Source organism: Pholcus phalangioides, unplaced genomic scaffold (assembly GCF_987345545.1).
Source record: "Pholcus phalangioides strain wild (caught in Gottingen) unplaced genomic scaffold, Ppha-v1.0 ptg000018l_1, whole genome shotgun sequence".
Lineage (NCBI taxonomy): Eukaryota > Metazoa > Arthropoda > Arachnida > Araneae > Pholcidae > Pholcus > Pholcus phalangioides.
This window is the reverse complement of record NW_028301611.1, coordinates 17742165-17768550: the sequence shown is the minus strand read 5'-3', so window position 1 is coordinate 17768550 and position 26386 is coordinate 17742165. Positions and strand designations below refer to the sequence as shown.

The 26386-nt window shown below is 37.5% G+C and overlaps 1 protein-coding gene across 2 annotated transcripts in view; it reads right to left on the bottom strand.

Moving 5' to 3' along the window:
* LOC149071782 (hemocytin-like) overlaps window positions 1-26386 on the bottom strand; it is a 218274-nt gene that overhangs the window by 72729 nt on the left and 119159 nt on the right. For both annotated transcript variants that reach the window (XM_089247586.1, XM_089247587.1), the window contains exons 40-53: window positions 25481-25611; window positions 25101-25395; window positions 24874-25012; window positions 20663-20891; window positions 20291-20526; window positions 20051-20189; window positions 15972-16156; window positions 15670-15841; window positions 15526-15579; window positions 14170-14322; window positions 13054-13250; window positions 10044-10185; window positions 9889-9951; window positions 5094-5251 (exon numbers count right to left, since the gene is read on the bottom strand). In XM_089247586.1, the coding sequence (XP_089103712.1) occupies window positions 5094-5251; window positions 9889-9951; window positions 10044-10185; window positions 13054-13250; window positions 14170-14322; window positions 15526-15579; window positions 15670-15841; window positions 15972-16156; window positions 20051-20189; window positions 20291-20526; window positions 20663-20891; window positions 24874-25012; window positions 25101-25395; window positions 25481-25611 (2293 nt within the window). The remainder of the gene's footprint in view (window positions 1-5093; window positions 5252-9888; window positions 9952-10043; window positions 10186-13053; window positions 13251-14169; window positions 14323-15525; window positions 15580-15669; window positions 15842-15971; window positions 16157-20050; window positions 20190-20290; window positions 20527-20662; window positions 20892-24873; window positions 25013-25100; window positions 25396-25480; window positions 25612-26386) is intronic.

The window sequence follows — 26386 nt, the reverse complement described above, 5'->3', positions numbered from 1 at the left end:
TCATATTTTTCATTTTTAAGTTTTATCTCTCAATGTCTAATTTATCGATTTTTTCTCTCTCTTCATGTTTTCTAATTTTCCGATTTTTTTTTCTCTCTTTGACGTGAGTAATTTGAATTGAATTTTCTCTTTCATTTTCTCCTTTTCGAATTTTCGATGTTTTTTTGAATTTTTCATTTTTCGATTTTTCTATATTTTTATTGTTCAGTTTTTCTTCCTTTTTTTCATTTTTCATTTTTGTTCTCTTATTTGCCGCTGTGGTGGTCGAGTGGTTATAGTGACGGACTCGCGATGCGAAGATCCGGGTTCGAACCCCACAGTGGTGGGCGGCTGAAGTTGGTTTTCTGTGGTTCCCAACTTCAAGGCGCAAATGCGAGCCGATCTCCCCGTTAAAAAGTCTCGCCACAGAGAGCAACAGGCCTACAACGTTACAAATATTCAATCATTACACTTCACTCACAATTTGAAGTATAGATGGCAGCACAGAAATATCATACACAACACTAGCTACACACTCAGACTGTTAGGTGTACACACTCATTTTGTTCCAGACTCTGCCACGTAGCTGGGCTGGAAGAGATCTCGGCAACGAGATAAGTCCGGTGGCAGAGACCCTCGCGTTCATTCATTTATTGTTTCTCTTATTTTTTTCTCTTTACCGCTCTGTTGAATTTTTTTGAATGCTTTCTCCAAATTTCACTTTTTTTTTCATATTTTTCCTTTTCAGTTTTTTCCCATATTTTTCATTCTAGATTTTTTTAATATTTTTTATTTGTTTTCATATAGCCTACTTTATTTTCAAAAGTTTTTGAAAATTTTAATTTTTCGCTTTTTTCCTCATATTTTTAATTCTTTCTAGATTCTTCGTTTTTTACATATTGTTGATCTTCCTTATTTTTATTTTTTTCTCATATTTGCCGATGTTTTTTCTTTTTTTCATAATTTCAATTTTTCGATTTTTTTCTTTTTTTCATAATTTCAATTTTTCGATTTTTTCTTTTTTTCATAATTTCAATTTTTCGATTTTTTCTTTTTTTCATAATTTCAATTTTTCGATTTTTTCTTTTTTTCATAATTTCAATTTTTCGATTTTTTCTTATTTTCATATTTTTCGTTTATACGACAAACTTTGTTGTAATTGAAATTTTAATTATTACACTGGTCTAATAATTTTACATGGCCTTGAACTATCATTTTATTATCAGAATTGAAACATGCAGTCAAAATGACCCGATCTTGCGTTTATGTGAACTTGAACGGTCGGGGATGGAAGGAACAATTAAGATTAATAATTTAAGTTAATATAATTAAGATGGATCTATAAATTTTCTAGATTGAAATAATTTGACTACTTTAAGCACACCAACTCCGATCATATATCCCCATGCGGCAATATCCAACCAGGCGATTTGGGTGGGAAATGAATTCGACATCTATCGGTGGTCGCCCCCAGTCTCGGTAGGTAAATAACTTATTTCTGATTTTCTTGTCTGGATTCGTTGACGTTGACGACCTTCGCTCCACTATGACCTTCATTGTGGAAAACGAACATCTTACCACTGAGCCACTCATTTTTACCACCAAGTTTGTCTTGCGCATTCTGATGATAAGGTTTAACCAGACTTTTTTCCTGTAAGTTCTCGTTATCACGCTGCAAGATTATGTAGGAGGCTACAAGGTGTCATCTCTCCCCTCTCTTGTGGACGAACATTTCCGTATTTATTCTCGTAATCAGTCCGTAGTATTCGCTGTGATCCATGTACGTGTCGAGCTACTTTTGGCCGGGATGTATGGACAATGTACTATTACTAAACCAAGCATGCACCTCGTCCATATCCCTATGCGGAACTTCTAACAAATTGGTACATGTTGGAATTTATGTGAACCTAACGTAGAGTTTGTTTTTGTGTAATGCTCGTTATGTGCAGTGCTGCCATCTACGATCAGTTGTTCTAACTATGAATGAAGTGTGATGATTGAATAATTGCATCGTTGTGGGATTGATACTTTCTGTGGCAAGACTTTTTAACGGGGCTATCGGCTCGCATTCGGACCTCGAAGTATGGTCACAGACTGGGACTTCTCATTCGATGATTGTTATCAGAAACCCGAGTCCAAATGTGATCACATTAAACGGCATGCACTGTACTAACAAATTTTCTGAGTAGATCATACGGATGTCTGAGGATTACATGAAGATCACACACGTTCTGACTAACAGAAAAATAATAAACTCAGGCCTCCACCCCCACCACATGAATCATGCTACAGTATCATGTATAACATGCGAAAAATTCTAAATAATAATATTTTGGTTTACGCACGCGTTCAAACACTTCTTGAAAAAACATATATACACATAATAATAAAAAAATAAACATCTTGAAAATTCATATTCTTTTGCTAAAACAAATAAACCTTTTGATAATATTAAAACAAAACGCATACATATTGATCGATTTCAATTTCGAGGACATAAAAAAGAAAAACACAATTTAGCATAAAAGATAAATATTTATCTTAAGATAATAGAAAATATGCATGAAAATAAAATGTTCCCAGGAATTTGAAGAAAAAAATGTTTTTTTCCAAAAATAATTTTTTTTTTCCCTAAACAAAAATTTTTTTTTTACATATTAATTTGATTCCGTTCTTATTTTCTCATATATAATAAAATAAGAAATTTCAAAATATATTTTTCCTGTTTTTTTTTTTTAATTAAGATAAAACTAAATTCTCTCCTCGATCTCGATTTTTATTTGATTATATTTTTCCAGGAATTTCAAATAACAGTGAAAAATTCCTTAAAAAAATGATGATATTGGGAATATAATAATAATATTTATAGCTGAATGTTTCTAGTACATTGGAAATGATTGATTAAAAGCTAATCGAACCGGCGCGTGTCTAGACTGGAGATTTGAATGTAATGTGTCTGGTTAAGCTCTTCAAAGATGGCAGCGGCGAAACTAAATAACGCAAGTCCGTTGCATGTATCTATTTGTTGCGAGATTTTATAACGCATTACACAGAGAAAATTGTTTTTACAAGTACTGTATTCTAGAATGATCGACTTACCCTTGATTGAACGGAAATCATGGATAGGATGGTGAATAGATTCATGATAATTCATTTGAATAGGATAAAAAATAATAATAACTGGAATTCCATTGAAAGTATTTCTGTGGCTTTCAAATGGCGGAAAATGTTTCGAAAGTGTTGAATCGGATCGATTCCACGCCTTTTATTATTATTATTTTTAAATAAATGAATGTGTTGTTTGTGTTTGCTATGCTATATACAGGATGAATAGCAAACAGGGGTGTGTGTATGGCATTTTACTGGAGAACCGTGTTGATCCAAGAGGTATATTTCCGATTTGAAAATAAATTCAGGTATGTCATTCACGCGTTTCAAGGGGTTGTGTAGTTATTAAACTAGAAAAATTATCTCTCTATGCAATCCGTCGTGTGTTCGATAACCTAAAGTTGTTGCCCTGTCTCTCCTGATGTCATCCAAATAATTACACGTTTCTAAGTGAAATATTTACAGAGATATTCGAATTCGAAAAACGGACGAAGTTTGGGGAAAAAACAACGATAAATGCAGGTAAAACGGTTTTAACGTTGTTTTCCCCCAAGTTTTTGAGATTTTTTGCCGCCATGTATTGAGAAAAACATGCGAAAATGAGGTAATTAATATGAGACACCGCTGATTTTCGCAAAGAATGCCATTTTTTTGTGAAATGACCAGTTATTGAAAGAAATGAATTGTTACATGAAGTCTACATTAAATCAAAATGTATTTCACGGATGAAGAAAGTTCTACATACATTTCAAATATGCGACATGAATTTAAGTGCATAGCTAATTACTGTTGATTCTAGAGGCATACTTACAATTACAAAAAGTATCCGAATTACATGTAAACTTCAAATACGTCATTCACATTGCGCGGGGTTGTTTTGTTACTAAGATAAAAATGTTAAATCTTTATACAGACACCCTGGCCTCAAAAACCTATTTCAGAAGTTGTTGCCCTGTCTTTCCTAAAAACATTTCCATGTTCCTTCTAAGGTTAATATTCACTGAGATATTCGAATTCAAATCCCCCCCCCCCTGCATTTTCTGAAGAAAAATGGACTACTTACTGACGTCACAAGCAGATTGTGAAGGCCTTCTATCTGTAGGAGGTGCCGGTAGAGTGGCGTCATTCAAACAACACATGATCAAGTACAGCACAAAGAAAGAGGGAAAATAAAGGGAAATAAGCTTCAAGAAGACAGAGGTTGAAGGAAAGAATGGAAAAGAAAATGAAAAACAAAAGAAGCTTTTTATAGCTATTGTGCCAAGAAGCGCGAGAGACAATAAGTAGCCAACTGTTGTAATTTTTAATAATTTTTTGCGGGTTTAATAATTGCATTCCACCACTAGTTTTTTTGTGTTTTCATGTGTTTCTGGGTGAAATAAATGCACTTAATTTTTTTTCCATAATTTTTTGAGGGCGGCGACACCTTTGGACCCTTTCCTTGTTAGAAATAGAAACGTGGAACTTTTTTTTTGTTGGCCTCAGGAGAGACAGGGCAGCAACTTTCTAATTGGGTTTTTGAGGTCGGCGTGTCCATGTAAGTAGTAAATGTTTTGAGTTTTATAATTATACAACCGTTAGCCAATATGAATGGCGTATTTGGATACTTTTTCTAATTGGAAGTATACGTGTAGGATCAATGCTTCACTAACAATTTGAGATGCGAGGAATTAGTTGTATATCCACTAGTGATTTTTCAACGATTTTAAACTCGATTTGCTTTAGAAAAAGTTTTGGTGAAAATTCGGTGTCCTTTATTTTGGCTCGCAATTTCAAATTTTCTTCTAGAATAAATGTGGAAAAAATGTTACTTTTACGCAATTTCTCAGATGCAATTCTTTATGATTGGGAATGGGAACTTCATAGCAGTTTTGCAAGAATATGACATAAGGAATTAGAATTTATTCTGCTGCACAACACGTAAATTTGAAAGAATCTTACCTTATTCATAAGGAAATAAATTGTCAAATGGCGATTTCTTTCAGTGTGTAAATTTATTAACTTACCTGTAAGTATTGTCTATCATCAGGCATTCGCGAAATCCAAACCGTTTCGCTGTCCATTCTACCATGTTTCGGCGAATGTAAAGAATCCAAAAAGGACGAAGCGGACATCTGATGTTCTTTGATCAGTCCTTCGGCCAATCCCATCGAGTCTACACACTCTACATTCGGCAGACACAAAAATTAAATATATATACTTCAATTAATTTTGGTAATTGTGAAAAGAAAACGACTGTTGATAGCCATATCAAACGATACAAAAACAAAAGCGTACATAGGATCGATTTTTTTGAGGTGGGGGCATAGGCGGAGATAGACTTTGATAAAAATCATTCGGATCTGTAAATTTTCATGTCGGATGCAATATCATTGTTGCCCAGTGATATTACTCAATACACATTATTGGATAATTCTACAGATCGATAATCTCGTACCCTATGAAGTATATATCCGGTGAAAGAACCGGATGAACTTTTCCGTGGTGATGTTCGTGTTCAACAGGTCCAAACTACTCGGAAGTTTGTATTTTCATTGTTGAACTTTCATTTCGGAACTTCATTGTTGGTCTTTCATGTCGGAAATATCATTGTTGTCCACAGACACTGCTCGTAAAACACTTTTTGGAATTATAATATCTCAAAAAAAGACCAACCAATAAAAGTTTTTCATGTTGATATTCGTGTTCAGCAGGTCAAAATCATTCAGAATTATAAATTTTGTAATTTCATTGTTGGAATTTCATGTCAGCAATTTCATTTTTGTCTAGTGTTATCACCATTCACCAAAACTGGATAATTCTACAGGTCGATAAACCCGTACCAGTGCGTTATATCTCCGATGAAAAACTGATAGACCTTTTTCATGCTGACATTCGCGTTCAGCCGGTCAAAACCATTCGGAAGTGTATATTTTCATTGTTTGACTTTCATTTTGGAATTTCATTGTGTTGACTTTCATTTTGGAACTACATTGTTTAGACTTCTATTTCGGAACATCGTTGTTGGACTTTCATGTCGGAAATATCATTGTTGTCCACAGACAGTGCTAGTAAAACTCTTTTTGAAATTATAATATCTCAAAAAAAGACCAGCCAATACATTTTTTTCAGGTTGATATTCGTGTTCAGCAGGTCAACAAATCATTCAGAATTTATTTTTTGTATTTTCATTGTTGGAATTTCATGTCAGCAATTTCATTGTTGTCTAGTCATCATTCAGTAAAATTGGGTAATTCTATAGGTCGATAAACTCGTACCCGCGCGTTATACCTCCGATGAAAAGACCGACAGAACTTTTTCATGCTGATATTCGCGTTCAGCAGGTCAAAACCATTCGGAAGTGAGTGTTTTCATTGTGTTGGCCTTTCATTTTGGAACTTCATTGTGTTGGCTTTCCATTTTGGAACTTCATTGTTGGAATTTCATTGTTGGAACTTCATTGTTGGACTTTCATTTTGGAACTTCATTGTTGGACTTTCATGTCGGAAATTTCATTATTATTCTCAGACACTGCTCGCACTTTTTGAATTGATATCTCAACAAAAAGAACAGCCAATAAAACTTTTTTCATGTTGATATCCGTATTCAGCAGGTGAAAATCCTTCGGAATTGTAAATTTCCATGACGTTCTTTCGTCATTTCGGCAATATCACTGCTGTCCGGTGTTGTCATTCAACGTAATTGAATAATTCTACAGATCGATAAAAGCTCGTATCCCGATCTGTATGATTTTTTAATCGTTATCGAAACACAGGGAAAGAATCTTAACTGGGAAAATAACATTGAATATGAAGTCACAAGCTGTTGCTTTGAAAATTATTCAGAAAAGGAGAAACTTTTCTTTTTTAGCTGTTTAACAAAGAAATTAATTCAAAACGAGACATTGTTCGATAGAGGAAGAAAGAAAGAAAGAAACTCAGGAAATGTTTTTCTTTTTTCCTTCTTTTGAACATTCCGAACATGAACAAAAATTTAATTATCTCAACTTCCCGAGCTATTTTCAAGATCATGTCATGGCGGGAATCTTAACTTCCTTTCTCTATTAATTTATGCCAAACATCCTCATACACAAGGAAAGAAGAATTGCATTTTCTACAACTAGTAGGAAAAAATATTTCCTCCGTAAAAATTTGAAAAGAAAATTCTTTTATATTAAATTAATTTTTTTTTCCGTGATAAAAATTTTCTTTTACGTCATGTTACAAAATTATTTGAAATAAATTATTATTTTAACGTTTTTTTTTATTTAAAAAACAAGACCTTAGTTTTTTTCAAAAAATAAAATCTGTCCGAGGATTTGTGGGACGTCACAATATTTTTATTTTGGGGGATTTTCTATTGTGAGTAGAAAATCTTACCGGAAGATGTCGCTACATGCATCCTCTTTTTTTCCCCCCTTCTTTCTTTATTATATTTTTTTTATCTCCTTTATTCTTTCCGTTCCTCTGTCAATTCTGAAACTGTTTTTTTTTCAATTGTTATGCAATTAGTTCCGTTACTAATACTGAAATTCTTTATTTCTATTGTTGTGAAATCATTTCTTTCCATTGTTATGAAATTCTTTCTTTCCATCGTTATGAAATTCTTTCTTTCTATTGTTACGTAATTATTTCTTTCCACTCTTATGTAATTATTTCTTTCAAAAATTCTGAAATTTTTTTTGATTATTTTTTCATTACTTCTGAAAATATTTCAGTCATATATTCTGAAATTATTTATGGTTATTTGTTTCAGTAATTCTGAATTTATTTATAATTATTTCTTTCATTAATTATGAAATTATTTCTTTCATTAATTATGAAATTATTTCTTTCATTAATTATGAAATTATTTCTTTCATTAATTATGAAATTATTTCTTTCATTAATTCTAAAATTATTTCTTTCATTGATTCTGAAATTATTCCTTTCATTGATTCTGAAGTTATTTCTTTCATTGATTCTAAAACTATTCCTTTCATTGATTCTGAAATTATGCCTTTCATTGATTCTGAAATTATTCCTTTCATTGATTCTGAAATTATTCCTTTCATTGATTCTGAAATTATTCCTTTCATTGATTCTGAAATTATTCCTTTCATTGATTCTGAAATTATTCCTTTACTTACTCTAATATACAGGGTGCTTAGCGAAGTCCTCTCGCCACTAATTACTGGCAAACCGTTAATATTATTTTCAATTAGAAAAAGGTGAACTAAAAACTAAAAAATTGAACACTCGAGATACGTCATTTATGTTGCAAGGGTTTGTATAGCTATTAAAATTAAAATAAAAACTTTTTGTACGGACACCCTGCCCAACCCAAATAAGAAAGTTGTTGCTCTGTTTCTCCTGAGACCAACAAAAACATTTCCACGTTTTTAATCTAAGTGCAATATAAGAGTTATTTGGATTCAAAAATCGGAGAGAAGTTGGGAAAGAATAGCATAAATGAGGGAAAGGAGCGTTGTCCGTTAGTTTATGATGGCCTTTCCCAGCTTTCCTCTGGCTTTTGAATTCAAATATTTCAGTGAATTTTGCACTTAAAAACGTGAAATTTTTTTTCTTGCCCTCATGAGAGACATTGCAACAACTTTCTGATTAGGTTTTTAGGACAGGGTGTCCGAATAAAAAGTGTTTTCTTATTTTATTTTGACAACTATACAATCCGTTGCAATATGAGTGACGTATCTAAAGTCTACGCGTTATTTGGATACTTCTTATGAAGAAGAATGCCCCTAGGTTCTACGGTTTGCCGGTAAAAGCGGCGAGAGGAGTTAGGTTGGAACTCTGTATACAGGGTGGGGTGATTCAAAATTCATGGGACAAACTCATGGAAACAAACTCATCAACAAAATCATAGGAGGTGATACAAGACCCCTAAACAAGCATTTTTTGTCATAGAATGTGCGGTCGAATCGCAATAGCATATTTGGTATAAGGTGTTTTTAGAGAACACTCAACAGAGCATTTCATCAGAAGCAAATATCACGTTTCTACGACAGATTTGCGGCGATATGTGCTATCAAACACTTTAGGGTGCAGGGGGTTGTATTGTTGTAGGGCTCATGGTGCAGCCTGGGTAACGCTGAATTTATCACAAGACATTATACTGCTTGCCATTGTATGGCGCAGCATAATCTTGATGGTCCCCAGACCAATAAAAACCAAACTTCAATCCAATTTGAAGGTGCAAATAATAAAAACCAGAGATTTTTTTTGCATTTTGGTTTTTGTTCGTGCGTTGGCCATCAAGATCGTGCTGCGCAAAACAATGGCAATCTAGGCGCGGATCCAGAGAAATGTGTTGGGAGGCGATTTATTGTGTAGGTTTGTTCGATTGCTCTGTAAAATACGGGACACAACAATTTTTTTTTCTTATTATTCAGCTCTTGAGAGGAGTGATTGCCCACATCACGCCCCCCCCCCCCAGATCCTTAGACAACCGGACAAGCTGTACAATGACTTGTGGTAGCTTTTTCGTCACTCATGGGAAGTGTACAACTTTAGAAAACCCTGCAGTCTCGAATGATTGATAGCGCATATCACAGCAAATCTATCTGAAAAATGTGATATTCGTTTTTTGGTGAAGTGCTGTTGTGCACCCTCTCTCTAAAAACACCCTCTACCGCCTTTGCTATTGTGATTCGACCGCCTATTCTACGACCAAAAATGTTTGTTTTTGGTGTGTCTTTTATCACCTCTTAAAGTTTGCCTCATGAATTCATAAAAAAAATCACCCTGTTATATATCTCTCAATTAATTATTAGTCAAAAAATGAACCGAGATTATGCAAAAGAACTCATAAAAGTCACTCACGTACCAGCTTTAATTATTGGCTTCAACTTTGTAGTCGTTGTTTCATAAAACGGAGTCGTCGTCAGAGCTGAAATCAGAAGTATAGGCTCATTAACTATTGAAATACTGACAATTTCGAATTTAAATTAAATATTCGCGTTACCTAATGCAATTATTTACCTTCGGAGCAGCCAAGAATATCGAACCTTAATGATATTTTTCTCTCCCACGTGAGGGGTTCCAACCTGACGTGTCTTGCTTCAAAGGGTCGGCCGAAAGCGTGAGTTATCTCCGAAACGCCGTCGTAATTCGCAGGGAAAACCTTCGTGTATTATAGGCATCAATTATAAAAGATTCTGTTATTTCATTCAATTTTACATTGTAAAACAATCATGACTTAAAATCGTTACAGTTCCCGGAACAGCGTTTAAAACGGAAAAATTAGCATATTTCAGGAGAATCCTGACAGTAGTAAAGGTTACATACTCTGTTTTATTGAGGCAAATGTTTGTATGGATGCCATTTGCTGTAGGAATTCTCTAGCCTTGAATTCCAAGGAATGATACTTATAGATAATATTTATCATATACAAACTTTCAGGAGATGGGGATTCTATTCGTTGCACCGAAAGTTTTTCGTTTTAACGAGATTTTGAGACAATAAATGAACATATTTTTGTTTGAACGGATGAAATATACCGTTAAATAAAGGGTAACTTGAATACATAGGTGGTGTTGCTTCGTACTAAATGAAGGAAAATTTTTGTAACGTTTCCAGTCATTTATTGAGTTACCCGATAGAAATGCGTAACAGGCGTCCATCGAGTAACGCTACAAAATATGCAAGAAGCGTACGTCAAGTGACGTTAGGGACTACGTTAGGACTAGTGAGTTGAGTGACGTTAGGGACCCCGTAAGACTAGCGCGTTTTGTGACGTTAGGGACCTCGTAACACTAGTGTGTTTTGTGACGTTAGGGACTATGTAAGCCTTGTGCATTGAGAACCGTTAATATATGCTCAACATGCATGCGTTGAGTAACGTTAAGAAATGCGCAAGAAAAGTGCTTCGAGTGACGTTATAGGAAATGAGCAAAGGGTATGTGTCAAATTCGTACTGATATGTATAAATTAGATATACGTCCCCAGATGACGTTATTCTGCTATAAAAATAACTCGTAGTTTTTACGATTAGCTGCTTGTTAAATTATCTCGTTATTTTTGTAGTATTGCTCGATGTTGATTATGATGGTCGAGTCATGTGACTCTTTTTGCTACAGCAATAAATTGACTTTCGTTACAAATAATTTCTTGCTGTTTCGTAATTGAAAAGGACTCTGTACACTATTTTCATCGGTCTTCTTTGAAGATGGTTATGGACCCAGCACGCTTCCACTAATTGCCAAACTGCTTGGACATTGTTGACATCATCCAGCAGCATCTGATAGTATGCGCTGGGTAACGTTAGTAAATGCACAAGAGAAGTGCGTTAAGTGACTTTGGGGAATGAGCAAATGGTATGAGTTAAGTAAAGTTAGGAAATGAACAAGAAGCGTGCGTTGAGTTAAGTTGGTAAATGTGCAAGAGACATCCATTCAGTAACGGAAGGATATGCGCAAGAGACATCCATTCAGTAACGGAAGGATATGCGCAAGAGACATCCATTCAGTAACGGAAGGATATGCGCAAGAGACATCCATTCAGTAACGGAAGGATATGCGCAAGAGACATCCATTCAGTAACGGAAGGATATGCGCAAGAGTAGTGTGTTGGATAAGGTTGGAAAATGCGCAAGAGTAGTGTGTTGGATAAGGTTGGAAAATGCGCAAAGAAAAGTGCGTTGAGTGACTCTAGGAAACACCAGAGACATGCGTTGAGCAATGTTAGGGAATGCGTGAGAGGCGCCCGTTTAGTAACGCTGGGAATTTTTTAAAACGTTAGAAAAATACATGCGCGGATCGTGAACTCTTATATTACAATTTCCGCGTACCCATGGAGTGCCACGTAGTCCAAAGTGTACGCATACCACACGATACAAACCACTGATGTGTGCATCAGGAAGCACGATTTGTTTGGTCTGATATATAACATTGTACACAATACAAGTATACTCATTGTACTGTATGGATTGGTAATATTTTTTACGGCGACTTTTTGCAGTGGTTGGGAGATCCTGATATACAGGTTGGTCATGAAATAAGTTTCTGATATACGAGCACCCTATCGGTCGCAAGAATCAACGAGTGAAATTTGAGATATAGGTGTTTCAGAGTATGAGCTAGAGAATGAGTAGAGAAACAAAAACCTAGCTCCAGCGGTTACGGTTACAGCAACGAAATATCGAGAAAAGTTAAACGGCAATACTCACTTTTCACGGCAACGAAATTTCGATAAACTTAACACTCCTTTTTATGCATTGCAACGCGATCGGCGCAGTTGAAAATCCATGAATGGTGTAGCATCATAAACGCCAGCGCAAGACGCATGCAAAGAAGATCCTATCAAAGGGTTGGTACGCTAACCCGTCGGAGGGGAAACTTCCGGCGGCAGATATGTTCTCTCATTGGTTGTTTCAACACTTTTTTTTCATCATCTAGCGCCGGTGTTTATGGTACCGTTAAAACACCATTTATGATTTTTTTACTGCAACGATCAGTTTGCAGTGCATAAAAAGGAGTGTTGCCTTCGAATTTATTGAATTTTTGTCGCTCTAGTCGTAACCGCTAGAGCTATGTGTTTGTTTCTCTACTCACTCTAGAGCGCAAACTCTAAAAAAGAACCGACATCTCGAATTTCATACGCATTCGTTGATTTTTCCAGCCGCAAGGAAATCATATTTAAAGGCAAAGTTATTTTATGACCTCCCTTTACATGATCAGGTAGACGAAAGCCTTTCTATCTCGAGAGAACTAACAACAGGTGACGCTGCAGTAGATCGAAACCTTGGGGAATAGAAAACAAAACTGAATAGAGCTCTTAAGTGATGATTTATCAATCTGAATCCCCAAAGATTTTTTATCTTGCTTCACGATCGATATTGCCATCGACGTTATGTATTTGTTAATGAATGGTTCACGAAGTTCTCTCGACAATAATTGCTGTTGGGTGATGGGAAGTTTGGTCTCCGATGGGGGGCAAAAAAATGCCCCCCCCCCCCATTTTATATACTGTATACAAATTAAATTCATCATACCTTCGGGGAATCGTTCTCGTCCGGATAATACGAATAAGATTTCCCGTCCTTGCTGTAAAGCAGGTGATAAGACGTGACCCATTCGGATGGCCTTTCTTTACCTTTCGTCGTGATGCCGTAGACGCCCCGAACTTCACCCAAGTCCACTTCTATGAATTGGTGTTCGTCAGCTTTACCGGCCGTCCATGCGCCACCCACTGAGACAATAAAATTGAATAAAATTTTATGAAAATCGTACCATAAGCTTTAAATTCAAGGTAAGTAAAGATTATAAAAGGGGGCACTTCTTAATTTTTACAGCCACCAGTTTCATTAGAAAACAACGAAATTTTCGAAAGTTTTAATGAAAGTATATATATTTTTTCTCTAAAGTGATTAAACAAAATCATTTTACATAGGGTGGTCCGAAACTCCATCGACAAACTTCTAGGGATGATCGTACACGTCAAGACAAATAACTTTTGCAATGGAACCTTGGGATGAAACACGATTGTTTTGCCGGAAACGACGTTAGCAACGGAGGACCCGCCAGAGAGAGAGCAACACAATTTCTCTATTTAATATATCCAGGAAGGAGGACCTGTGACATGGCCAGAACGATGGTGGCTGTTTGCCGTAGTTAATTCGTTTTCCCGATTAAATAAGTGTATTTTGATCCAAGGTTCTGCCGCAAAAGTAATTCAATTTGACGTGTGCGATCACATTTAGAAGTTCGTAGTTGGATCTGGACCCACTTTGTATATAGACGAGTTCCAAATCATTGGAGGCGATAATATATGGGTTAAAAAACGTTATGAAACAATGCTCTATCACTTCTTAAAATTTGGCTCTTTTGAAACTCCCTGTATGTACCCTTTTCATTGATTTTCTACGGAAATTTAGACGTGAATTTACGAAGTAGTAAATTGAAAAAAATCTTTCAACTTTTTAGGACGTACGAAATTTAAGAAAATTATCCTACAAATCATAAATCTCTTACTATAACGTATGGTTAGAGATTAAATACTGGAGGGCGGGGATCATGGAAGCATTATATAAATTGCAGAACTTGAAAAAAAAGAAGTAGAGAATTTTCTGGTTTTCGAGCCCTGTTAGACAAGATTTACAAGTGCTTACGGGAAGATCCTTTGGTTTTGGTCGATGGTGGTTTGCTCGAAAGACGAGCACTTTGGGGCCCATTTGCTGAAGATGCACTGCTCGATGCCTTGAGTCGGGAATCTGGCAGAGGATGGATGCCATCTATCAACTGTGTGTAGTCGGTGCAAGGATCTATGAGAGAGCAACAGAGAAAAATAAAATAAACATACCGTTTTTCCTTGGACCTTACATATACCGTGAATAGACTAAAAAAATCGATAGCGCATCCTGTATCGAGATGACCGACGATATTTATGTAATGTATTCGGAATTTATGGCAATACATTTTTTCTTTAAATTCTATTGTAAGACTATCTAAATGCCTTACACAGACTCGCGGAGAGAAAGTTTTCCTGGAAGCAATAGTTGATTCTTATAGGTTAAGGGTGGCCAACAACTTTCCCGTGAGGTAGTTTTGTGCGGCCCCCCGACAAGGTAAAAATACTGTGTATTAAATCAAATTTGTAATCATTATTAAAACAACCCATCGGAGCCAGTCATTTTGGACCCTCCCCCCAACTTATACGAGAATATTGATTATTTCTTGGCAAGACATTGTTTTGGAGCACTGTCGACCTACTTAAAATTTATGGTGTGTTGCCACCATGAGTACTACGAGAAACTGAGAGGATTTTTTTTTGGGTTTGAAGGAAAAAAATAATCAAAATTTTCGAAAATATTTTTTAGCATGTAAAAAAGACAAGAGCAATATTCATTTTGGATGTAATATGATTGATACTGAGCTGTGAATTAAGCCTAAAATGAAGGGGAAAAATTAATTCTTCGGGGTAAATTTACACGACTTTTTGTGCGGTGCTAAGTAGAGAGCCCCAGTTTCGCTCAGAACATTACCATCAAATTACTATCGAGCATATAATAATAAATAAGCAGTGAATTAAAATTTACAAGTAGAATTTAGAAACAATTAGTTCCTAAACATAAATAAACAGCATTTACTTTCTAATTCAGTCATTTTTTGACAGAAAAATGCAACTTTTACGTGGCAAAAATTCCAGGTGAAATTAAATAGATAACTTAGCAAACGGTATCCAAAAATTCGGATGCATCACTAACTCAGATATATGGGTTGACCAATGTTTCCTGTCGGTAAATATCAAAACCGTTTGAAATTGATATTTATTAGAATAGCCTCTAGACAGCGATGAATTTTTTCTGCAGGATTGGTGCAAAGTTCCCCGATCTAAGTGCAAAGTGGCCCCCGGATTACGGTATCTATATTTCCCGTCACCCTTTCATATGACCGCCCTAAGTTGGTTTTGAAGCATTAAAAAATACAGTATATCGCTCTATGATGATAGTGACAAATCATCTTACAGATTTCAGCAGGAGTCGTCGGTTTCACGAATATTGTAGTCTTTTCTTCTTTCTCTAGAGGGGGGAAAAATATTTTTTGAGTATTTAATGATACCATTACAATCATGTCAATTGTTAAAGGTTACATATGGTGAATGTACGAACCGCATTCACAATAATATCGAATCTTATAGTCGCTACATATCTGGCCCTTGGGTTGCTCGTAGTTCTTGCAGTGGAACCCAGTCTCGAGGCTGCAAACAAGTCTGATGTTGGTGGTCAGAGTGTAGTCGACATCCTTGTCCGCGTCCTTGCATTCGATATCCGTTACTTTACCCTGGAATGAAATGAAAACTTGATGTTGAAGAAGTTAGTGTGTCACGTGAAAAATTAAAATTAAATGCCTAGCATATCAATGAGTCATTGGTACCGTTAAAAGGTATCTCATTGGTAGAAATGTCACTTACCTTCCGGCAGAAGCCATCGGTCTGTTGCAAGATGTACGGTAAAGTGTCTTCCCTCTCGCTTCCGAAGCGCCCTCTACTAGGCTTTTTTCGATTAATCCAGTCTGACCAATAAGCGCAAACTGCCGGTGTTGTCATTGGTCCAACAAGAGGTATCTTTACGGGTTTTATTGTTGTAGTTGCAGCATCTGCGAAAATAGAAGATGAGTATAAAATTAATCGTAGCATTCAAAGTATTCTAGTGCTTTGACAAATGCAAAATCAGTAAAATCAGTACCGAAATTTGTACAAATAATATTCATTCCGACTGAATATTTTGACACTCCAGAACTTGCAGGTAGACTCTACTTCCAGTTCCAACCAAAAGTCTGCCACTAGCCTTATCGCTTTGCCGAGATCTCTTGCAACCCAGTCGCAAAAATGACGGCACTGCGATTGCGTGCCTCTTTAAATACAAATACAAGGTCATAAGAGGCAAAATGCCCATCGAGGTGGCTGACATAGTGCTCCTCGTCATGTTTTAAAAAATTTTCCTTAACAAATTTCACTAATTACAGAGTAATTAGTTGCATGTTCACTCGGAGATTTCCCAGTCCTGGATTCATGTACGGTAGTGTAGACACCATGCTGACTCTCATCGTGAGGATCCACGTTTGAACCCATTTGTCGGCTGAAGTTGGCTTTCTGTGCTTTTCCAACTTCGAGGCACGGATGCGGTCTCCTATTTGAAAAAGTCTCTACACAGAAAGCAAGCAGACTTTCGACAGTCATACATACTCATATAACACGAAAATCCAGACATCTGCCATTTTCACTTTAAAAAAATGGGACACAGATGTTCTAGTTCCGACAACAAAAGCTGTAAATAAATTGCAACTTTAAAAAAAAAAATTACTCTGTGCAATACTTTTGTATATTTTAATGAAAATATTATTTATATTCACGAAGATATAAATATTTTACATAAAAAGTATAATTTTCATAGAGGAGTTTTGTTTGTAATATGTCGAATTTTGGAATAGTATTACGAAATTTACAAAACACATGACGCTATACATAAGACACACCGTATAGAAATTTAAAATATGACAAATTATTATTCAATGAGATGAGTATTTTTAGTAAATAATTATTTAATTGCGCATGCGCGAGAAATATGGATTTTATTGAAAAAAAATTGATTGTCAGATATATAGTGCAACTGACACGAAAATTCTAGTGGAATGTAATGAAAATTCCGTAAGATATCGGTGATACAGTGAACGGCAATTTCGAAACTTTGCTGAACTTAACACTGAATGATAAGGGATTTTCCACAAATTGGTATACGATTATTTCGAGAAATACGTACTCTCCACTTGTCAACTCAAGACATACTGAAAAACTTGATAATTATGTAGAGATACTGATTTTTTGAAAAAATTCATCTCTGCCACTACCGGGACTCGAATCCAAGTCCACCGATTACCGGTCGAGTCATGATTATTTGCCGTTATTTAATTTTTGACTTCAGTTTATTTATTTTGACATCATACACACGTGTTTATGCTGAAATATTATTCTTACATAGCATCAGACACGTGTCTTCGCTCATTCGCATAATGCTGTGGGCATAGATAATTCTCGAAATAATTGAAATAATCAAATAACACAAAGTAATCGTATACGAATATTTATGGGAAATCTCTTATTATTTAGTTACTTTGAGCAAGTTTCGAAATTACAGTTCACAATATCACGTACATTTTTCTGAATTTTGATGACATTCAGCTGGAATTTCTATATAAGCTTTAAATTACATCTGGAAATTTAATTATGAAAAATAAATTTCATATTACTTGCGCACGCGCAATTAGTAATCATTCTTTTAGCACTCTAATATTCTCGAATCATCTCTGAAGAATCCAAATTACTGCTAAAGATACCAAACACTTTGAAATTGGCACAATACAATGTTAACTTTGAATTTCATTATCGAAATCATAAGAAATAAAAAGAAGAAACATCTTTTGAGTGCAACGAGAACGATGAAAACCAACGATTATAACTCAAAATACAAAAATATGACACCAAACAGCTTTTTCGAGGCTACTATAGTCACTTTTTCAGCGGTAGAAAGTCTCTTATCCGAGGATGACGTCACTCTCCGCTATCCATACAAATGAATGGCGGCCTCTTGTACGGATAACGGAGAGTGACGGCATCTTCGAATAAGTCGCCATCTGGTGGCATTGTCAGTGATTGTGAGCTTTGGCCTGAGTCAGGTCCGACCGTCCATGTACGGTCCCGTTCAGTGCACACGAGCTCCAAGGAAAGATTACGATATTCGTTGCCTCTGTAGTCTAGTGGTCTAGGTCGTTCACCCGGAAAGTGAAAGGAAGTGGGTTCGATTCCCCACAGGGACAGTTGAATTTTCTCTCCTTCCAAAAACAAATATATCTTCGCATCAGCCAGCTGTAAAAAAAACCTTTGTAAAGTCTGTTATGGCGCAAACAACTCGCTTGAACACGGCACGTGGTTGATATGAGTGCGATGGTGATGGCAGAGGAAAAGACTTGACTTTGACGATAAAGAAACGATTACGATAGTTAGACTAGATGTATCGATGATTGATTGGAAGGAATTAGGCCCAAATATTGGAGAAAAATGGAGTGCCGGAGAAATCGTTAACCAAAGGAGAAGAATTTTTATGAATGCCCTTCAAAGGAATCTAAGTCAAAAGGCTGAATGATTTTGGCTAAATTAAAGTCAAAGTGGTGATTGTTGTTCCAGCATTGTTGTGGGATGGAAGAAGGCTTGAGCTCCTGATTTTTTACGTGAAGCTTATGTTCCGAAAGGAGAAATTTCACGGGAACGTGCAATTTGGCCAATATATGAGAGATCGTATTGGCAAAAAATGCTGTAAATGTCCCAATTAGTGAGGTTATCAACAGGGTTTTTAAGTTGAGTGAAAGGAATTTTATCTGCGGGTGAAAAGACCACTGAAAACTGAAATCTGCGGAAAATTTCAGAAACATGAAAGCAGGTTTTGGGAGAAAAAAGAAAGAATGATCAAATTGCGATTGGGATTCGACTAAGCTTTGGGTCTGGGATGGAGTTGCTTGTTGAAAATTCAATCAATCAAAGGATGATGACGTCGATGAATGAAAGGTCGATGGCTACTGCTTTGATGTATCCCTGCTGCAGTGAATCTGGGGTGGAACAGATCTTGACGGTTCTAGATACGAACGTGTTGAAGGTTGCTAGTTTCTGAACAGGAGAGTAGGAAGACCTATTGTTCTTAGATGAATGGGATGATCTAGGTGTTATCACCCCCGATAACCACCCCCGCCCCCAAGATCCGCAGCTGCAAGAATGGAAACTGGTTGTCCTCGATTTCAACAGTGAACTGAAAGCAGGGATCAATGGAGTTTAATTTTGAAATCATTCAGAAATGTTCTTCAGCTCTTGACTAAGTTGAGAAAAAACTCAGTTGAAAAAAATTGATTGCAGATGGCAGCACTACACAGAAACAAACTTCACGGATGGTTCACTATGCGTACACCCACATTCCAACATGTACCAATTCTTTAGAAGTTCCGCAGAGGAATATGGACGAGGTGCATGTTTGGTTTAGTAGTAGTAGCTTTCGACTAAGATTTTTTAAAGGGCTTCACATTCATATAAAAGTTCTTCTTTGGTTAACGATTTCTCCAGCGCTCCTTATTTCTCCAATATCTGGGCAAAATTCTTAAAATTGCCCCTTCCTTCACTCATCATCCATACACCTCCACTTAACTATCGTAATCGTACCATTATCATAAATGTCGAGTCGAGTCAAGTCTCTTCCTCTGCCGTTATCATCACCATCGTGTCGGCCTCATATCAAATACGTGTTGTGCTCAAGCGAGTAGTACCCGCAATAACACATTCTACCGCTGAAGAAGGAGATATATTAGCCTCGAAGCCTCGAAACAGCTGTTTGGTGACTTATTTTCCTCAACTAAACGTAAGAGATGCCAAGTGACTTCTCGGGATGGACAGAAAAATTTTAAAAGGTTTTTTTGGTTATATCAATTACTAATTATTCTTATAAATCTTACGAGTAGTCGTTGTCCATATCTCAGTCTCGACGATGATTGGCACAGGGGATGTCGGTTCACATTCTTTGGAAGTGAAGCACAGCAAAGTGTTATTGATACACTGGCATTTCTCGCAGCCATTGACTACGACTTCACCGGGCTGGAAAATGTGAAAATGCGTATTAGTAAATGTATGTACATTTAAGAGTACTTTCATTAAATAATGCGGGTAAATATGGTACAAAAAAAAAAGGACCGTACCGCTAACAGATATCCACTCTCTAACCTACAAGTGCACATATCTGACGTCACACAGGCCTCGTGATCCCTTCTGAAAAGAGGTTGTTTACATGAATCTTTGACGCATCCCTCCAAACATTTACCGGTGTCATCAACTGTACACTGACCACTAGCTTCGAGTTCGTGTTGCAGAGAGTGGCATGTCGAGCCGCACTTGAATGCGCAGTCATCCAACTTCTGGTCAGGTGGGCACCGTTCTTTAAAAGAAACGAAACCATAGTCAAAGAATTGCTTATCTCTATCGGACGATTTATCTCATATGAAATGATGAATAAATGATAAGTGATAAAATATTTAATTAAGCGGAATCATCACCATATCAGACTTTAGTACCTTCTTCGCAGCTGCAGTAGATCCGCATCTCGTAATCCGAGCATTCTTCTACTCCACTGTGATTGCATTTCAGTCCGTCAGCAGTGTCACACGTCACATAGTCACTCGTACTCTCATATGGAGCACCGGTATCTACAGCACGGCACTCAACGCTTTTAACTTGGTCCCTCGAACACGGAACACGCTTCAAGTTGATCAATTTCTGAAGGTTTTCAATATCATCACCGTCCTGTAATTGAGACAAAAATTATATAAAAGAGCACCGTTACTGCCGTGTCACGTACATGCTTTATCCAGTACTAATGATTATTCGAACACCTACGCATTTGGCAGTGGGTAGTTATGGTATGAGCGTCTCTTTTGATACGTTCTCCGAGCACTAGATGTTGCTCATACACACATGGCGTAATATATGTACATTGTTATCTAAGGCAATTACGTCACTGCGACACTGTAGCAGTGATACAGAACTGGTCATTGTTTTTAACCATAACGACGAAGCACCATTACACTAAATTGCAGCTTTTAACTATTTAACAGCTCTGGATGAACCTCAAGATCGCATCGGGAAAACGGACCACGTAAACACGATCACTCCGGGTGTTCAGGAAGAAGTCAGGTTCAATCTAACATATTAAAAGCTCGTGCTCAATAAAGATATGATGCAACTACATTCCCATTCACTATTTGTAGTCCAAGATGATGAACAGGAATGCATCGGGAAAGAAGCAAACGCAATCGCTTCTGATTTTCAGCCGGATGTTATGCTTGAGTTAAGAGAATAAGAGTTTAGGCTCAATAAAGAGATGATGCAACTGCTTCCTCTATCTGCAACACTGGGAATGCTACTTGCTATGCCTGCATGATCAGCAAGAATAAACAGAGAAGACTCAAACTTAATCACTTCGTATCTTCAGCAGAACGTCAGCCTCACGCTAAGAGAATAAGAGTTCGTGCCAAATAAAGTGATGATGTAACTGCGTCCCCTACCTTCAGCTCTGATAATGTTACCTGCCGCGCCTGAATGTTCTGCAAGAATGCATCTGAGAAGATGCAACCTCGTGCTCTCCAGATATGCAGCACAAAAAGATGAAGCTAAGAAAAAAGGGCCTTAGATTCAATAAAGTGTTACTACAACTACATCCTCAAACTGAAGCCCCGGATGGTCTGAGAGAATACACCAGACGCAAATTGAATCATTCTGGATATTCAACACAAAATCAGGATCAATCTAAGATTTCGTGCTCAATAAAGAATTAGGATGCAGTTACTTTGACTATCTGCAGCCCTGGATCATCCACAGGAATGCATCAGAGAAATGCAAACTCAATCGCTTCTGACTTTCAGGAAGACACCAGACTCAAGCGAAGAGAATAAGAGCTCAAGCTAAATCAAGAGATGGTGCATCTGCATCCTATACTTGTAGAACTAGGAATGCTACCAGCTGAGCCTGCATCATCCACAGGTATGCACCAGGAAAGAGGCAAACTCAATCGCTCCGTGTATTCAGAAATACGTGTGGCTAAATTCAAGGACACGAGCTTGTGCTCAATAAAGAGGTAATGCAACGACATTCACTACCTGCCGCCCTGAATGATCGATAAAAATGCTTCAGTGTAGTCACAAACTCAATCACTCCTGATATTCAAAAGGACTTAAGGGTTAAAATAAGAGCTTAAGCTAAATGAAGAGATGCTGCAACTGCGTCGTCTACCTGTAGCACTGGGAATGCTACCTGACAGTGCCTGGATGATCCGCCAGAATGCTTCAGGAGAGACGCAAACTCAATCATTCCGGATATTGAGTCAGGAAGAATGCATCAGGGAAAGCACAAACCCAATCACTCCGGATACGCCGTAAGAAACCATGCTCAAGGTAGATTAGCGCATCAGTGCTGGCTACATAACAAGCGGAGCATCATTGTATATCGAACGTTGTTGGTACAGACGAATATTCCACATATAAACTTTGTCAGTCCATGCAACAGCAGACTCGATGTATTTAGAAGAATATTTTTCCCGGTGAACTTTCATTTCGTATCTGCCGAAAGAGAACTATTTTTGTGGTTTCGCTCTGTTTTTATACAAACACTTCCAAAGAGATTAAAATCGACAAGAGCCTCAGACAGTGACGTATCCTTCCTATTGATGGGTGGGAGGGGGATGTCAGCCATATGTAAATGAATCGTATCTCGTCGGTTTGGAAATAATCAGCCAGTTTATATACGGAATCGAGTATGGGTGTGTGTGTGTGTGTGTGTAAACCACTTTAGGTCTTTCCTTATTTCGCCGGCCGGAATAAGAAAAAGAATAGAACAGAAATACAATGGAACCTTGAGGTATCGAAGGAATATTTTATCTCCATTATTTTCGTAAATCGAACCTTGTCCAAGGAAATAAGAAATGGAGTCCTCCCCCCCCCCCTATACACACATACGCACCACACAAACTTCTTCGTGGTTAGATGTTTTGAAGAGTCCGTTGTTTTCAATTTTCCGTTATATGCAAAAATACGGCGAAACTTGTTTCTTTTTCTGTAACCAGTTTTCTGCCGGTTGTATGAATGTGATGCGAATATAGTAGCTGTGGTATATGTGTGTGTGTATTTTTTCATCCCGGTATGGCGTGAGTATTATTTGATCAATGTGTTTTGGGGAAAAATACTTCTAAATACTAGATAAGTTCTATGTCCCCCCTCCCCCTCACGTAACAAAAGATTCATATTGGACGACAGAAAGGAGACGTAAGTATTTACTTCCGTATTTCTCGTCTGAGTTTCTAATAATATGGCATGATAGGATAGCGACGTACGTATTATGAGTAAAAAGTGAGTGACGCTGTGAAAGTAGAAAGATGTGAAATTCTGAATTTATTAAAAGACGTGATCGGCCACATCTTTTGTTTAGGAGCGTCTGTTTTTGTAATTTCCTGGGTAGAGCCAGCAGTAAGAGGTAAGAAATGTCCACGGGAATGAAAAATTCTGTATATAGCCTCGAACTTGCGGGTTTGTGCCTTTTCTACCTCAACTTCGTCCTGCAGGGATTATAGTATGAACCAGAGAGTGTTGGGTAAACCAGTTGGTGAAAACCCAATGAGATAACGGTAAGAAATATACATTGTTTCTTTCAATACAATTTTTTGAGGTAAAATCGCAAAGAATGTGTAAAAGTAATTGCACATTCCGGAATTTCTAAACATAGCACACAACAACCTTCCGCAATCTAATTTTCTACTGTTTAACCTGTTTTCAGAGAGATTTGATTTGAGTCGGAGGTGTGTGTGTGTACCTATGTATAGGTTACTAGCAGTAATACCTACTTCACCAAACACCAACTCTGGCCATATCACTATAGTGCAATTTACTGCCATTAATGAGATGGGTTGGAAATGAAGGTGCTTTCTGTTGGTGGTCGCTTCAAACTCCTTAGGGGAAAAAAATCTTATTTATATCCTCGCGGGGAATCGCACCCAGGACAGCAACCTTCACGGTGGTAGACGAGCCCGATACATCTTACCACCCCGATACTCGTACGTTCAAAAAAGTAATACTTGGAGCCGCTCGGGTTGTCCCCATGTACTTGGAGCATTGAAGTTATAAACCATTGTAAAGGAGTAAAGCATGTCTGGAACGCAATGTTTGCAACTGCGGTAACCAAAGTAAACATTCCGAAAGTCATTGTCAAGGCCCATGAACCATTTTTGCCCGACAGTTTTCGTCTGTTTCGGGCATTTTCCCAGCTTTGACGAACCTTCAAAGTCAGGTCCTGTTCGGCATATACTCAAAATTTGGCAACGATCGGTGTTAAATTGTAGATTTGTATAAACAACATACACACAGACAGAAATAAATCACGCACGCACACATGCACACACCATTTTAACGCCCGAGCGCATTCTCGAGCGCATACTCGTAAACACCTATATCTCGAATTTCATTTGCATTAGTTGATTTTTGTGGATGCTGGGAGGGCTTTATGAATCGGCAGGGTTATTTTATGACCACCCTGTACATACAATTGCTCTTCTTCTCCAGGTGCTCGCGACTGAAAATAGGATGGAGACCGGGTGTTACATGAACCTAAGATAGGCGACCATATTCACTATTGTTTTCCCTTTCAGGGAAATCTTGCGCGATCGCGATGCTTCAATGATTTCTGAGATGTTTTAAGATGCACTCAGCGTATTTCGATGTCATTTTAAGGATTATCTTACATTGAACTTTGGATCGATGGAGTTGAACCAGTCTGTCCATCCCGTCAAACATTCTATGGTCAGCGATTCTGGCGAGGGGACAGGACGGGCAGTTGTACAAGGCACCCCGACACAGTCCAGTTCACCCCGTCGGCAATAGCTAAAAGAACAAGAACTTAGAATGAACACAACAATCGATACTCGTACTAGAAATTTCGAAAGACCCAATAACAGGAAATGATACTCACCACGACTGACACGGGTCCCCAATATCAGGGTCCTCGATCCTCTCTCCCTCCCTGTAAGAAACACCATTTATGACGGCGCACGGTTGCAGGTGGCACTCGTCCTGGGGAACGCAGGTCGTATTCGTCTGCCCTGCTCGGACGTGTCCCGCTGTACAGGGCTTGTGTTCGCAGCCTTCAACGCACGGTTCTTGGTTGCAGGCCCGGGCTTCGAAATCCTCGAAGAGATTGTCGCAGTTTCTCGGTGGACACAGGGATATGCACGGTGAGTATCTGTCACAGGATTCACACTGTATCGCTGGAACATATACGCGTAGATATTATACCCGCAACGATCTCTACGCCATTTTTTTTAGATTATGAATTACACAATAAATACTCACGGCACAAATTCTGAGACCTCCAACTAACTTCGACCCCGTGGCGAGCACATTCATAAGCATATGCCCCTATGACTCCACAGAAACAAGCGCAGTCCCCTCCAGTATCACACGAACAAACGTCGTAAATACACCTGTAAAAAGTAATTAGTGTTAGTATCACATGATCATATTTATCAAGCATTATTCCATCATGGATTCGTTGGACCAATAGAGATGCAAAAGGATTCATTTTGTTCTTTCGAATTGCACAAGGGGACCCATTTGTTGTTTATTTTATTTATTTACAACAACCCCGAAGGCATGAATTGCATTTACACTAGAAATTATCTGTCATTCCTTCTGTATAAGTTATTCTTTTACACTGGTTTATCAAAATTATATACGCGTGGATCTAATTGATATTAGTGCCAAGCTTCAATATCTCACCACAAATTTAGCATTCAAATCGGTGATGAGAAATAATCATTTGATCAACAGGAAGAGCCGCCCGGTATCATCGACTCATGAAGTTGGCTCAAGGTAATAAATGGATCCGTCTCCCGTTGCTCCAAGTTATCCAAGTGGACCCATTAGGTTGATACAAACGCATTCCGTCCCATTTGAGAAAATCCATCTTCCATTGCTCCAAGTTATCCCAGTTGCCTTATCACGTTTATAAAAGCAGATTCCTATCCATTGATCCAGACGGATTATTTTCCATAAATTTAAGTGAATGTATCTCTCGTTGCTTCAGGTTATCAAAAAAGACTTTTTTTTTTTTCACCGAGCACAACTCAGGTCTATCGCCATGGACAATTTACTACCTAGTGAGTTGTACCGGAAGTGTAACTGTGTGTGTACCTAACGGTCTGAGTGCGTATGTAGTGTTGTGTTTGACTTTTCAGTGCTGCCATCTATACTGCAGAA